Source organism: Piliocolobus tephrosceles, chromosome 2, assembly GCF_002776525.5.
Source record: "Piliocolobus tephrosceles isolate RC106 chromosome 2, ASM277652v3, whole genome shotgun sequence".
Taxonomy (NCBI): domain Eukaryota; kingdom Metazoa; phylum Chordata; class Mammalia; order Primates; family Cercopithecidae; genus Piliocolobus; species Piliocolobus tephrosceles.
In genome coordinates, this window is record NC_045435.1 from 81,872,246 (window position 1) to 81,888,703 (window position 16,458).

Consider the following 16,458-nt stretch of genomic DNA (forward strand, 5'->3'; position numbering starts at 1 on the left):
AGGATGTAATTAGTTAGCTCTTCTTATTATGTGAATTTCTGATTCTTCTGTAGTGAGTAATTAAAGATTAATAAGAAAGATAGTCTCAAATTAGCTGCTTCTTATCTGTAAATGCTTCAGGATGTATGGGGATCAAGCCACATTTGCATTCTCACCACTAGGCTGGCAAGTATAGTAACTTGGCAGCAAACCCAAAGTTCTAACTATCTGAAAGTCTTCTTCCAAAGAACTATGCCTCGAGGCCACATAATTTCATGATAAGATGGCTGAGTGGATCAACTACCTCCTCTTCACTTCTGCTCAGAAAACAGTGCAAGGTGAAGCCGGACCATGTTTGAGTCTTTACCGTGCCACCTTTTCTGGCTGTGTAACTCAATGCGGCTTCATGCCTCTGTCTCCACGCTACACGGCACAGGGCTGGGGTGAGGATTCAATGAGATAATCCACACAGGACACTTAGCAACGGACTTGCACACAGTGAGCACTCTATGGGAGGCAGTTGTGGTGATTATTCATTCAAGAAATATTTAAACTCCTGCTATTTGCCAAGCACTGCCTAGGTGCTGGGGATACATGCATGAATGAACAAGACTAACCCCTGCTCCCAAAGAATTTAGTATTCTCTTTCTTTTCCCTTTTGTCTTTAGGATTTCTTAAAATCAGAACCTTTTGTTCTGACAGTCTGATCAGAAGAGGCCTGTATAGGCAGGGTACTAGTTCAGGTAATCCCCTCGGCCATCTTCATGTCACTTAGAGGGAGGACCAGGCCCTCTGCCTGCAGAACACAAGTGGGTCTCATGCCCATGCAGAAGGCAGCCCAGTCATAAGTCTCCATGGATAATATACTCTCCTCAGGGGTTTAGGGGAGCCATGAGACCACAGTAAGCATTCTGGGAGCACCCTCTTCTTTTGTATCCCACCACCGGCTGAGGAGCCCTGTGCACCAGCTTGACTCTGGTGCATCAACTCAGATGATCCCAGTAGCAACCCTGTGGGCAAGGTGAGTACACCCACTTCACAGTTGAGAGGGCTGATGTCCAGACTAAAGTAATTAGCCCCAAGACACACAGCATATGTGTGTGAATGGGATTCAAAACAGCCCAACTCCAAAACCCAGGCTCTGCGCCCGTCACCATGCTGCCTCCACTGCCCATAGCAACTACTCCACCTCCCAAATAGATGTGATGTGTGTTATTTTCATGCAAAAGAACAAGTGTCCGCCACACACACGCACTTGGCTAAGTGCTCAAGGACTCAGAAATCAGGCTCACTGTGACGAGCCTTTGGAAAGAGAGCGGGAGGAACGTAAGGGGCACGATGAAAATCATAGCAAGTAATCAGTGGGAAGAAGAAAAAGAACTGGAGAATGTAAACCAAAAATAAAATTCTAAGACCCCCACCCACCCATGTGAATGGACTTCCTACTCTACACAGGAGACAGGGGCTCTTTCAAAATTTAATCTGAGAGACTGTTTCAGGCCGTGATGGGAAACGGGGGGCGAACATGCCTCCTTACACCTCTCTGGCATGAACATCAATACGGACTTTAAGTCTGATAAGAAACATTTTACAACCTATTCTCTCCGAAGCCTAGGACGTGAAGGCTTCCTCTGCAAATAAGAACTTGGGCGCCCACTAACCTTTATCTTAACCCAGACATTCCTTTCTATTCAGCTCAGCTCTTTAGAGAAACTCAACCAATTGTCAACCAGAAAATTTTAAAATCTGCCTATAAGCTGGAAGCCCCTGCTTTGAGTTGTCCTGCCTTTCTGGACCAAACCAATGTATTTCTTAAATGTATTTGACTGAAGTCCCATGTCTCCCTAAAATGTAGAAAACCAAGCTGCACCGGTAACCAAGCTGCACAGGTGCCCAACCACCTTGGGTGCATGTTCTTAGGACCTCCTGAGGGCTGTGTCACAGGTCATGGTCACTCATATTTGGCTCAGAATAAATCTCTTCACATATTTTGCTGAGTTTGACTCTTTTCATTGACAAGACAGAGACCTGAATAAGTGGTCATTTCCACGCTACACGACTGCCCTGTCTCAGGCTTGGTTCCCTGATCTCCCACTTGTCAGCTTTGTGACCTTGACAAGTTACTGACACTCTTCCAATCTCAGCACCTTCATTTGAGAATGTGCCCAAACTACCCCCTACCTCCTAGAGTTGCTGTGAAAAATCAAGATAATAAAAATATGAAGAGTAAGGCATTTATTAAAAGCAGGCATTTAATAAATGCCGCTTTTTTTCCAGAAGTTGAAATAAAGTGTTCTATGAGCCATAAACCGCTCTCCGTATTTTAGTTGCTTCATTGCCATTATTATTATTATTATTATTAATTATTATCATCATCAATATCATCAGGCTAACCTAGCTGGAAGTTAATTTCCATGTGAGAAATTCTAGTGGTTTGGTGAAAATCTTGCTAAGTCTGTTTTCCAAGAATCTGAAAATGTCAGCTCCCCAGGAATACAGCTGGTGTGCCATTCTCTCAGATGGTGTGGCTATGTGGTAGGTTAAGACAGGCAACGTGTTCAACTGCATTTCCAAAAGTCCTTCCACTGTCCATGACTCTGTGAACTTTCATGAGACTAAACAGGTCTCACGTTCTGGCATCTAGGTGCTCTGGATCTAACAGTGAGAGCAATGTTAACTAGTCACTGCCAAAAGATCAAATGAACCCAAGTGCAAAGAAGGCACCAAACAGCTGCACTCACAGCAATTATGTTGAAGAAGTCATCATCCCCAAGTGTATCCAAAATGGATGAGACTGTTTGCTTCGCGATAGTCAGACGGAGTCCTTTCATGCTGCCACTGACGTCAACTAAAATGACCACGTCTTTCGGAGAAGTTGCTGCCTGGATGTACCTAGGTCAAGGGAAAAATTAAGTAAAAATTAATCCTGACTTCTCTTCAAGATATCTCTTTGAGAAATAATGAAGAGGTCTGACCACTGCCTACCATTTTCGGTTCCTGCAGTCAAAGGCAATGACTCCATTCTCATCTGGTTCCCATTTAATCCCTAGAAGAAAAATGGGGTTATGAGAAACCCAGAAACTTCAAATATTTATTCATAGCATTTCAAGGCTGCTCTACTTTGCTGATTGAATGGACAGGGTGAAAAATCACATGCAAAGACCAACTCCAGAGCTCATCACATGCTCCATCGCCAAATCCAGGCGGGAGCTTTCGGGTCATAACCCTATAGCAAACACAGCACTAGCTGAGCTGCTCCAAAGGCCTGCAGAGAGTGGGGATGTTTTTAGGACTGTGCTGTCCATCGAGAGAGTATGCGACTCCAGCTCCTTCCCTTGGCTAGGGATCAAGGTAGCGAAGGTCATTTCTTACTGTCCAGAAAGTTGTTGGTCCTGGGGGGATCATCCATAGATCTCTGGGCAGAGTCTGGCCCCATCCCTGGACCAGGTGATGTCATGTCTATAGCGGGGGGTTGAAAGCATAGATACAGTGTTTTCAACTAAGGATATACACAGGTCTGTTCCATCCTCACTCCTGTTTTTAAAATCAGAAATTTTGGCCTGGCTTTCCACACTGAAATGAAATAAAATGGCTCTCATTACGCTGCATAATAAAGTTTGAATTTCAGCTCCTGAAGCCTGGGGAGTTTTCCCCATGTGTAAAATCAGATCCAACATCCTTAGTCTTGTGGTTTGCAGCCTAGTCAGGATATATCCACTTAGCTTTTAAGAATAAAATATCATTTGAAAAGAAAGGCATTGGCTGCTTAAAAGTAAGACAGAAAATCACTGTTTTCAACCACCAGTTCTGCTCAGGGATGGAGGATTTGTAACAGAGACTTTGGAGATAGGAAAATAAAAACAGAGATACCATTTTCACAGGAGAGAATCCTGACTCAGCTGGTGGCATCAAGATTCTTTTTTCCGATTAACAATGGCCAGCTTTCTAAAGGACCACACTGGGCTAATAATAGGCATCTGCTGAAGATAACATCCCCAAATTATCACCCAGATAACCTTGAGACAGTAGTCTGTAATCCAAAGAGATACTGGGTTCTGTCCTTCTTGTACCTACATTTCCCATTGCACATGTGTCTAATTTAAAAACACTCCCCATAAGAAATCAGAAAACAGAAGTGTAAGAAGCTACTGCCAAATTGGAGGTCATTAGGTAATAAAGACAAAATACAACTAACATGATGTTGTACACTAAGGGACAAGAATGCAATTAATTAAAAAATAAATCTGACACACTGCTTTGTATAAAGCCAGGTACCATTAGGATGGCACAGTCTTGACAAACAGTGAAGTTATATCCCTGGTGAGGCTAGGCAATGCTCCAATTTATAATTCCACAAATAACTGGCTTGAGTGTGATATAAAGAGAAATTTTTATTTTTTGTTTTTTAAATGTGCTGACCCATGGGAGGTGTTCAGTGGATGTTTCTTGAACTGAACTGCGGTGAGTGACCTTAGACCACGGCCATCCCTGCCGATACTGCTGATCATCCACCAACATTTTCCGGCTCTAGCATCCTTCCCCAGATTACAGCCCTATCACTGTGTGCTCCATGGGGAGCAGAAAGTATTTTATTATCTTCGACTGCCCCAACACTTAGGCTGAAACCATTTCCTTGCATATGGGCTTGTTTCTTATTCCAGGCACACTGAAGCTTGGTGCTTTTTTTTTCCCCCTCCCCAGGATGGACATTCACTCTGTTGGCTGGAGTGCAGTGGTGTGATCTTGGCTCACTGTATCCTCAGCCTCACCAGTTCAAGTGACTCTCCTGCCTCAGCCTCCTGAGTAGCTGGGATTACAGGCACCCATCACCACACTTGGCTACTTTTAATTTTTTTTTTTATTTTTAGTAGAGATGAGGTTTCACCATGTTGCCCAGGCTGATCTCGAACTTTTGGGCTCACCTCAGCCTCTCAAAGTGCTAAAATTACAGGTGCAAGCCACCACACTCAGCCACTTGGTGCTTTTTGAAAAGCTGACATGAAATTAGTCTGCTGGGAAAACCAACAAAGAATATAATTCCAGTACGAAAGTGGATCAGACGGGACAACCTCAGAGCATCTTGTCTACTAATCACAATTTTCATCCAACTGGCAAGCCCTCTGCCAGTCAGTGGACATACAGCAGTGATGGAGAAAGAGGGACTTGGCTCCTGCCTGCCCTCAGGAAGCCTCATAGCTAGTAAGGAAGCAGATACTGGATGAGAAATCACAGGTATTGGAGATGTCATAGAGGAGAAATACCTGATGCATGTTAGTAGATAAAGGCGACCCTAATCCCTAACGTCAGAAAGACATCTTTGAGCTGAGAGAATGATGATGCACTGCTGTGCTAGGGCTGCTGTAACAAATTACCTTTGTCCCTTGGTGGCCATGGGGCACTTGCTTCAGAACCCTCACCCTCGGTCTGTGGATGCTCATGTCCCTGATACAAAGTGATATAATATTTGCATATAACCTATGTGCATCTTCCCATATACTTTAAATCATCTCTAGATTTCTTACAACACCTAACACACATCAACAGTTGTTATACTGTATTGCTTTTATTTGTATTATTTTTTATTGTAATTTTTTTCTTGAATATTTTCCATTCATGGCTGATTGAATCCATAGATGCAGAATCCACGGGTATAGAGGACCAAATGAACTACAAAGTAAGTGGCAGAACAGAAAGTTCTGTTTTGGAGGCTAGAAGTTCAAAGTCAAGGTGTCAGCAGAGCCAAGCTCCATCTAAAGGTTCTAGCCTCTTCCTAGCTTCTGGTAGCTCCCGGTAATGCCTGGTGCTCGTCAATTTACAGCTGTGTCACTCCAACCTCTGCCTCCATCTTCCCATGGCTGCCTTCCCTCTGTGTCTATGTATCCTCTCTTTCTTATATAAGGGCATCCATCCTATTAGATTTAGGGTCACCCTAAACCAGTATTAATAACCTTATCTCAACTTACCTACCTACATCTGCAAAGGCCCTATAGCCAAGTAAGGTCACATTCTCAGGCTCCTGGTGGACATGGATTTTGAGAGGACACTATTGAACCCACCATATATGGGTAGGATTTGTTAAACAAAAGCAGGGGTTAAACAAAAGCAGGTGATAAGGTAGAGAAGAACATCCCAGGCAGAGAGAACAATGTGTGCAAAGGCCCTGAGGCTGAGAAGACATGTCCTGTTCAAGGAACTGAAGGAAGGTTGGTATGGCTGTGTGTAGGGGACGTCCCTGCCAGAGGAAAGGAGTCTGGGTGGCAGCAGGAACGGTGAGTTCTGCGCCCTTTGTGCTCAGGATATGAGATACACATTGGGCAGGGATGAAGACAGTACCTCAAGGCAGTTCCAGGCATAGCCGCCCTGCAGGTAACAAGAAACATCATACTTTGACTCAGAGTTAGGGCTGAATGAGTCTGTGGCAGGGGAGCGGGGTGTCATTTTGCCCAAACCCGACATTTGTGCCAAAATCTTCAGATTTTCCTGAGATGTCCTGTTAGGACTAAGATGGGCTCTCCCAATTCTCAAGCCATTGTTCTCTTCCTTGGGAAAGCATTTCCATAGTGCGTTTTGTGAGGAGTTCTACAGGATGCTAACAAGCGTTCGGTGAATCAAAGCAAAACTGGTTTCTACATGATGGAAGGAACAGCTAAGGGCCTTTAACCTGCTCAAGTGCATCTTGAATGTCTATGACAGAGACCCTAGTGGTAGCATTTACCAAGATGATTTGACCATGGAGTCCTTCCTCCTCCAAAAATCTCACAGGAAAATGTTTTAAAAAACGAACTTGAGAAAACCCTGCCCCAGGTGGCACTGTCTCCCCTAGGATGTATCACCTTTTTAGTATGTCATTGTTGGTCCACACAGATATTTTGAAAACATTCAGGTAACTTCAAAACTCAGACGAATAACAGTTGGCTCATCTGAAATCTGTGAGATCCAAGGAATTATCACTTAAGCAAGAAGCACCCCCACGAGCCACATCATTTCGCAAAGTGCCAGTTTGCCTTTTGGAATCCCGCTCAGATAGGATGGGGTGGGAAACCCGAGACAAGAGGAATGCTACAGTTCGGGGGCAGAGGAGACTGCCACTCCGCCTGCTCCAGAAGGGCTTTCTCGGCTTCATCATCAGCATCAGTGATTGCCAGCCAGCCTTCCTCAGCTTTCAGAGGACAAGGTCCTCAGCATGTACACAAATCCCTACGTGAAACTGAAAATAATGTCAAAAACTCTGCTACAGATTCAAACGCTCAAATTTGAGTGAATTTGAATCATTGTGCAACACTGCTATATCCCACGGTTTCTCTCCCACAGGCATTACAAACTATCATTGGAGGAAAATTCATTTCATTTAAGACAACCGATGACTTCCTGTTCTCTTTTAGCTTGTGAAAATAAACAGTAGGGCCAAGAGAACAGAGACTAATACAAGACTGAAGGTCAAGCCACATGTTCCCAACATAATTCTGTGTGGCAGTGAGGTTTGAGACTGTGTAATGGAACTATGAAGGACTACAACAAATAGCACAATAAAAATCTGAATATCTTTTTGCCCTGTCGTTTTATTTCTGCTCCATGTTCTCCTTTTCTCTCCACTTCAAGAAAAGGCATCTTCATCCATTGCTTCCCTTGTCTTTAACGCACAGTGCTTTCCATAAAACATAAGTGGCACTGCCAACGACATTCATACCATCTCCAGCCAGGTGCGGCAACTCACACCTACAATCCCAGCACTTTGGGAGGCCGAGGTGGGTGGATCACGAGGTAAGGAGTTCAAGACTAGCCTGGCCAAGATGGTGAAGTCCCATCTCTACTAAAACCACAAAAATTAGCCAGGTGTGCTGGCAGGCACCTGTAATCCCAGCTACTTGGCAGGCTGAGGCAGGAGAATTGCTTGAACTTGGGCGGCAGAGGTTGCAGTGAGCCAAGATTGTGCCACTGCACTCCAGCTTGGGTGACAGAGTAAGACTCCTTCTCGAAAAAACAAAAAAACAAAAACAAACAAACAAACAAACAAAAAAACTATCTCCACCTGAACAGATACTGCCTATCTTACTGAAACATGGCATTTGTCTTCCCTATTTGAAAGCAAAAAGTCCAGAAAGATGTGGAAAGAAGGAAAATCAAGAGGTGGAAGATACTGGTTTATCCCTAAGTTCTGCCCAATTCCTTCCTCAAAAAAATATTTAGTACTTGGCCCATAATTTAAAGTTGAAACACATACCTTCCAGTTAACTTTAGATCTAAAATATCTGGTCATAAATACATGCTGGCTTCTAATGTGAGTCAAGCTGCAGTCAAATTTGGATTTAAAATGTCTTCTGAGAAGCTGCCTATGCATTTCTCTAAAAAGAGCTCCTTTATTCAACCAGATGCCATGTCTCTTGAGAGATTACGCACCATAAAAATGAGGAAGTAGCAAGACAATTACTATGAAAATTGTAAATTATGGTGCTCTATGATCATCTTTACTGGGGCAGTCCTGTTGAGCTAGCCAAGGAAGAGAACCCTGATATCAATCACACTCTCCCCATTGCTAAACCTGAGCCTGGTGAGGAAGGTATGCAAGGGAAGAAACAAAAAGTAATGCTGTGCACAGAACCTAAACTTGATACTAGCAAACAGCATGGATGAGTCCAAACTTAAGGAGAGCTCTTTACTTAGCTGTCCAGCTCCCTCATGGTGGCTGTAGCCATGAATCAGCTTTCACCTTCCTATGGTAGCCAAATCACGGTGCGAAGATAAGACAATCACTGCCCTTTATAATTACCAAGCCTTCTACAGGAACAAACTGCCCTGTGTATGGCTATAGAAAGGTGACAGTCTGATGTTGGGGAAGGGCCTGGGGCTTCTTATAATCATGCATGAACCTAACTGATGTCCTGTGTTTGATTAGACAGTGACCTGTCTGTGATGTATAGACACAGTTTTCTTTATGTAGGTAAGAGTACATGGGTAGGTACTGTCAGCCAGCCATATCATTTTAAATAAAGCTAAGAACTGGCCAGAACAGGAAGAATAGATCAGTTACTGGTGGTCTCAGCCAATAACCAGGTAGAAAACGGGTCCCACAGAGGGCTGAAAAAGATGAACTTGTCAAGGCTCACAGGAAAAGGGATGACTGTGCAGCCCTATGATTCTCTGCCTCCTGGGAGATGGGGAGCCTGGAGAACACTACTCACTAGATGAGATGGTCATAAAGCTTCAGGAGGAAATAGCCAACAGATGGGCATGCCCAGTGTCCAGGACATGGTGGGTAGTGGGGTGGAAAGGGCAGGTACTAGGAAGACTTGGAGGAGAGCGATCAATGAGAACATAAAGGGACTATGGCTCTGTACTGCATTTGTGCCAGTTCCTTGCTGAGTCATCAAGTCTCCACCAGACTGCAGCTGGGGACCAGCTCTCCAAAGAGGCAATAGCTCTATTCTGTCTGAAAAGAGGTGGCCGTTGCCACTGGTGTAATGGGAGACAACAGATCTGGTGGAGTTTGATCTAATAGGTGATTCATTCATTCAACAAACTCATATTGAGCACCCACTATGTGTTATTCTTGCTGCTGGTGACAGAGTAATGGACAAAACAAATGACTCTGTCCTCTCAGGGGCAAATATTCTAGTAGAGGAGACAGGCATTGAAAGCCTGATAGTCCAAGATTTCAGGGTAGAGTTCCCATTTTATAAAGTAAGAACTATAGAGCCTAATGAAGTACTGTTCAGTAAGACCTTTTTGCAATGCAAGCCTTGAGAGATAAGGCTGGTCCCTTGGAAACTGGGTATCAGACTCAAAAGTCTCTTCCTACAGCATTATGTTATTCAACACGGTAACTACCAACCACGTGTGGCTATTTAATTATTTTAATTTTAAATAAAGTTAAATAACATTTAAATTTCAGTTCCTCAGCCTCACTAGGCACACTTCAAGTGCTCACTACCCCTGTGTGGCCATTGACATTAGTGATATTAGATAGGATACAGAACATTTCCACCATCTCATAAAGTCCTTTTGAGAGACACAAGAGAGTTACCGCATGCCCTTAGGACATAAATTGAATTGGTGAAGGCCTATGTGTGAAGCCATGCAGAAATGGACATCATCATCACACCAAGGCTTTCAGGCTAATGCTTCTCAAAATTCTCCTTCCCAGGACTCTTTCCTCTCATCCCAAGAGTTGGAGTTGGTGATCCTTCTCAGTGATCACCCAGCCTCTTCTATTTCCCTTAGCTTAGCATGAAACACACTGTACCATGATGATCTGTTTGCCTGTCTACCTCCCCATGGTGCTCACTGATGCCCCTTCTTTGGGAAATCCAGTCGAGGTAAAGCCACAATAATCCTGACTAGTCCCCAGGGTTTTGGATGGCTGACCTTACCCACCGTTCTTCAGGCATCAGTGGTGGGTGGACACGCGACTCAGACCAGGCTAATTCTTGGACCTTCATCCAAGCTCCTGGGGCAGATGCCCTCTCCTCCCCTGGAACACCCACTGAGAAATCCTGCCAGACCTGTTCCCCATTATGAGGAGATCACCTGCCAGTGAGACAAGGTTAGAATGGAAGAAGACAGAAATGAGAGCTGAAAGGAAGGATTCAAATTCCAAATGACTTTGCTCCAGTCTTTCATTGCTGAGTACTGAAATCCAGCTGTCGCCCAAATGGCACATTCGCTAGATTTCAAATTACATAAGCCAGTAAGTGTGCTTCTAAGTGGAGGTAGTTGGAATTGTGTTTCTGTCACTTGCAACCAAAATCCACGACAAACGCACGTCCCCACAAGAGGGAGCTGGATGAGGGCAGAGACCTCCTCTGTCTAGTTCATGATTTTCTCCTCAGGGCCTCATACAGGGTTTGGTACAATGCCAGAACTCAGTAAGACTGAAGAAAGACTCCTTCTGCTTAAGAACACGCACACTTACCACTGATTCACACCACTCTAACAATGGAAAGAAGCATCCTGAAAAGAAAAACATCCTGGCAAAATGCTCATGATCACTCTTTGAGTCATGTGTCCAGGAGGCAAGAGGCATGCTCTGTGTTTAGAACCAAGCACAGAGTTGAGTGGCCACACGACATTTATCAAGGCATTGAAACACCTTGGTAGACTGTGGCCCATGTCTTCACTAACATAGAAATTATGCAGGCATTTTACAGAGCCACATCCTGCCCAAAATGTCCTAAAACAACAGTAAGCATGGCTGAACCAATTGTTCTGACTGATAAAAACCTTGTATGTAAATTAATCTCCCCTATTACACAAACCTTTTATGAGGATTCCCTTTATTTTCAAACGTCCTAGTGACCATAGATTAAGGACTCCCTGTTGACGGAGACAACAGGTGATTTGTGGTTTCTACTTATCTGTCTTGCCCTCTTCACAATGCCACATAGTGAGAGGGGTGGACACCCAGGGGCTTCCCAAGCAGAGCAACCTCTCTGCCAGGCTCTGATTTCAGCCATATCTGCATCAGATTTGCTCTCTGGTGAGTGTATCAAGGCAGATTGCAATTTGGTGGCACTGGAACTTTAATCATCCACTGTTTATTATGGCATTATCTTTAACATGATGCTAATTGTTTACATTTCTGTGAGCTCTGGGAGGAAGCACGCGTGCTATGCTGAACATGACTCTTGGGAAATGTTCTGTAATCTGGCGAAGTAGAGACCCGGCAGGCAAATCTCGGGGCACAGATGCTGTGCACGGGGCAAACAACTCCACAAGGCGGAGGCCGGCAGTCTCTGTGCCTCAAAGTGGGAAGACGTCAGGTGCCTAGTCTTACTTAATGAAAACATAAAAGACTTCACTTAATTGCTCCAAGATTATGCAGGGTGGGTTTTTCCCCCCTTCTTTTAGGTTGAGCTTGTTAATTTCTACAGCTGTGATGTTGGCACAATTGCAGCCCCGAGTCCTGTTTTCACAACTTGTAAGCAAAATTAAAACTTCCCTTTTTAATCAGAATTCAAACCAAGCCAGAATTAAAATCCTATCACAAAGCAGAGGCCTGAGAAGGCTCCAGAAGGAACACCTGTTCCAAAGGCATGAGGGACAGCCTCTGAGATACGCAGTGCTGGGGCTGCTGGGGGCGCCCTCTGCGGAGGGTTGTTGCTGCCATCTATGCTTGGGCCATTTCAACATCTTCCTGCAAGGGGAGTCAGCTCTGGGGTGGACAAATCTGTTCAAATTCTCTATTTCTTATGCCTGTTAGTGAGAATTCAATTGCCCAAGTATGAATTGCTCTTTTCCCCAATAATAATAATTACAGCAATAATAGCAGGTATTAGTAATAAGGCCAAACTCTTGTTCAGAAGTATTAAATAAGGTACAGTTCACACCACAGTTCTTCACATGTGGTGACAGCTCTGTGAATTATTCTACTGAGAAAGGTGCAGATCCAGAGAGTTCTGTGATCACGTCCTACGTGTGTGCATGCCCATGTGGATGCCACCTTGCCACTCCTGTCCTGCACCCTGACAACAGGTGTGCACTTCATCTTTCATTTTCTTCTAAGAGAAGGCAGAAAAGTTTTAACCTCGAACTCTAAAGAAAAATATCTCATTACCAGTTATCATTAATCTGAGTCATAATTGTCAATGCAGGGATACTCACCCGGATACTGCCTAAAAAAGCCCTTTGCACTTCCGAAGTACTGCCATATGAGAGACGGGTCACGGTCAAAGTTATCTACAAAAACTTTGTTTAGGGATTCAGACCAATAAACCCCATTGACAATTGCAGGGTCTGTAAAAAAGAAAGAGAAAGAGAGGGGTGTATTAGAAAACAAAGTGAAATAAAATTCCTTTTATTTCCCACACCGCTTGGCAGATACTGGCATGAGGTACTCCATCTTGCAAGAGGCTATGAAGAAAGTTATAGCCTCAAAAACATTTAACTCCCAGGGATCCCAGATGCTGGGGATTCCCCTCCTGCCTAAGCCCTCCTAGTCTCCCAGGAGCCTCTAACTGATGGTTCCTTACTTAAAAGACACTTCCTTTTATTTGTACCTTTCAATGTCACATATCCCATAGAGAAAATCACATAATCCTCTTTAAGAAAGCAGAGAGAGACCTTATTAGCATTATTTTCCTGCTTTTCCCCCTACTGAGCCAGAACTTGGTATTAAAAACAGGAAAACTGTATTTTCTCTCACTCTAATCACCTCAGCCACCAACATAGCCCTATTCTATTTCTCTTTGCCCTCACTTAGAAGTTTGCTTTTTTAAAAAAAATAAATAGAGATATCCCAGAGTTCCGCGCGGCGCCAGCCCTTCCGCCACGGCCGCCACTGGAGAGCAGTAGCCATGGCTCTACGCTACCCTGTGGCCGTGGGCCTCAACAAGGGCCACAAGGTGACCAAGAACGTGAGCAAGCCCGGGCACAGCTGCCGCAGCGGGCGTCTGACGAAACACACCAAGTTTGTGCGGGACATGATTCGGGAGGTGTGTGGCTTTGCCCCGTAGGAGCGGCGCGCCATGGAGTTACTAAAGGTCTCCAAGGACAAACGGGCCCTCAAGCTTATCAAGAAAAGGGTGGGGATGCACATCCGCGCCAAGAGGAAGCGGGAGGAGCTGAGCAACGTATTAGCCGCTATGAGGAAAGCTGCTGCCAAGAAAGACTGAGCCCCTTCCCCTGGCTTCTCCCTGAAATAAAGAACAGCTTGACACAAAAATAAATAAATAAATAAATAAATAAATAAATAAATAAATAGAAATTACATAACTAAATCTCTCTACTTCTGCTGTTCAGCAGAATGTGAGCTCTGTGAAAGTACAGACTACTTCTTGTTGGTCTTTTGCTGTACCCTTTGACCAGCACATGGCAGAAGCTCCAAAACTCTTGTAGAGGAATAGAAGGAAGGATGGATGGATGGTGATACGATTTGGCTATGTCCCCACCCAAATCTCATCTTAAATTGTAGCTCCCATAATTCCCATGTATTGTGGAAGGGACCTGGTGGGAGACAATTGAATCATGAGGGTGGGGTAGGTCTTTCCTGTGCTGTTCTCATGATAGTGAATAAGTCTCACAAGATCTGAGACTTTTTTTGAAGGAGTTTTATAAAGGGGAACTCCCCTGCATATGCTCTCTTGCCTGTTGCCATGTAAGATGTGCCTTTGCTCCTCCTTTGCCTTCTGCCATGATTGTGAGGCCCCCCCAACCATGTGGAACTATGAGTCAATTAAATCTCTTTCCTTTATAAATTATCAAGTCTTAGGTATATCTTTATTACCAGCATGGGAACAGGCTAATACAGAAGGACAACACAAAGATTGTTCTCCAGATACTAGGCAATCATTCACTCTTCTGCCATGGAATCCCATAAGCAAATCTCTTTTCCTCACCTACGGTAGCCCAAAGATAACTCTTTGCCTTCAGTTCAGAGATTTAAAAAAATAACGGTGAATTCCTACTCAACACAACAGGGATTAGAAGTCCTGGTCAGGGCAATCAGGCAAGAGAAAGGAATAAAGGGCATTCAAATAGGAATAAAGGAAGTCAAATTATCCCTGTTTACAGAAGACATGATCCTATACCTAAAAAACCCCATAGTCCCAGCCCAAAAGCTTCTTAAGCTCATAAACAACTTCAGCAAAGTCTCAGGATACAAAATCAATGTGCAAAATATCACTAGTATTCCTATACACCAACAACAGTGAAGCCAAAAGCCAAATCATGAATGAATTCCCATTCACAATTGCCACAAAAAGAAAAAAGTACCTAGGAATATAGCTAACTAGGGAGGTGAAAGATCTCTATAAAGAGAACTACAAACCACTGCTGCAAGCAATCAGAGATGACACAAACAAATGGAAGATGTTGCATGCTCATGGATAAGAAGAATCAATATTGTTAAAATGGTCATATTGCCCAAAGCAATTCATAGATTCAATGCTATTCCTAATAAACTACCATCGAGATTCTTCACAGAACTAGAAAAAACTATTTTAAAATTCATATGGAACTAAAAAAGAGCCTGAATAGCCAAGGCAACCCTAAGCAAAACGAACAAAGCTGGAGGCATCACAGTACCTGTCTTCAAACTATATTACAGGGCTACAATAACCAAAACAGCATGGTACTGGTATGAGAACAGACATATAGACCAATGGTACCCAACAGACAGCAAAGAAATAAGACTGCATGCCTACAACTATCTTATCTTTGACAAACCTGACAAAAACAAGCAATGGGGAAAGAATTCCCTATTCAATAAATGATGCTGGAATATCTGGCTAGCCACATGCAGAATATTAAAACTGGACCTCTTCCTTATACTGTATACAAAAATTAACACAAGATGGTTTAAAGACATAAATGTAAAACCCAAAACTATAAAAACCCTAGAATACAACCTAAACAATACCATTCAGGACACAGGCACAGGCAAATATTTCATGATGAAGACACCAAAAGCAATTGTAAGAAAAGCAAAAATTGACAAATGGGATCTAATTAAACCAGAGAGCTACTGCATAGCAAAAAAAACTATCAACAGAGTATAAACAGACAACCTACAAAATAGGAGAAAATTTTTGCAAATTATGCATCTGACAAAGGTCTAATATCTAGTATCTATACGGAACTTAAACAAGTAAGAAAAACAACCCCATTAAAAAGCGGACAAAGGACATAAACAGACATTTCTCAAAAGATGGCATACATGCAGACAACAATCATATTTTTAAAAGCTCAACATCACTGATCATTAGAGAAATGCAAATCAAAACCACAATGAGATACCGTCTCATACCAGTCAGAATGGCTGTTATTAAAAAGTCAAAAAGTAATAGATGCTGGTGAGGTTGTGTAGAAAAAGGAACACTTGTACACTGTTGATGGGGGTGTAAATTAGTTCAACCACTATGGAAGACAGTGTAGCGACTCCTCCAAGACCTAAAGACAGAAATACCATTAGACTCAGCAATCCCATTACTGGGCATACACTCAAAGGAGTATAAATCAGTCTATTATAAAGATATACCCATGCATATATTCAGTGCTGCACTATTCACAATAGTAAAGACATGGAATCAACCTAAATGTCCATCAATGACAGACTGGATAAAGAAAATGTGGTACATATACACCATGGAATACTATGCAGCCATAAAGAACAATGAGATCATGTCCTTTGCAGGGACATGGACGGAACTGCAAGCCATTATCCTTAGCAAACTAACATCGGAACAGAAAACCAAATACTGCATGTTCTCACTTATAAGTGGGAGCTAAATGATGAGAACACATGGACACAGAGAGGGGAATAACACATGCTGGGCCTTTCAGAGGGTGAAGGTTTGGAGGAGGGAGGGGATTAGGAAAAATAACTAATATGTACTAGGTTTAATACGTAAGTGATGAAATAATCTGTACAACAAACTCCCATGACACAAGTGGGTCTATATAACAAACCTGCACATGTACCCCTGAACTTAAAAATAAAAGTTGAAGTCGGGCATGGTGGCTCACACCTGTAATGCCAGCACTTTG

At 43.3% G+C, this 16,458-nt stretch overlaps 1 protein-coding gene and 1 pseudogene across 1 annotated transcript in view; one reads left to right on the top strand and one right to left on the bottom strand.

The window, feature by feature from the left end:
- CACNA2D3 (calcium voltage-gated channel auxiliary subunit alpha2delta 3) overlaps positions 1 to 16,458 on the bottom strand; it is a 958,661-nt gene that overhangs the window by 508,542 nt on the left and 433,661 nt on the right. Inside the window, exons 6-8 of the mRNA XM_023189561.2 lie at positions 12,577 to 12,708; positions 2,965 to 3,025; positions 2,721 to 2,871 (exon numbers count right to left, since the gene is read on the bottom strand). Of these exons, the coding sequence (XP_023045329.1) occupies positions 2,721 to 2,871; positions 2,965 to 3,025; positions 12,577 to 12,708 (344 nt within the window). The remainder of the gene's footprint in view (positions 1 to 2,720; positions 2,872 to 2,964; positions 3,026 to 12,576; positions 12,709 to 16,458) is intronic.
- Positions 13,269 to 13,613, top strand: LOC111524375 (annotated as a pseudogene).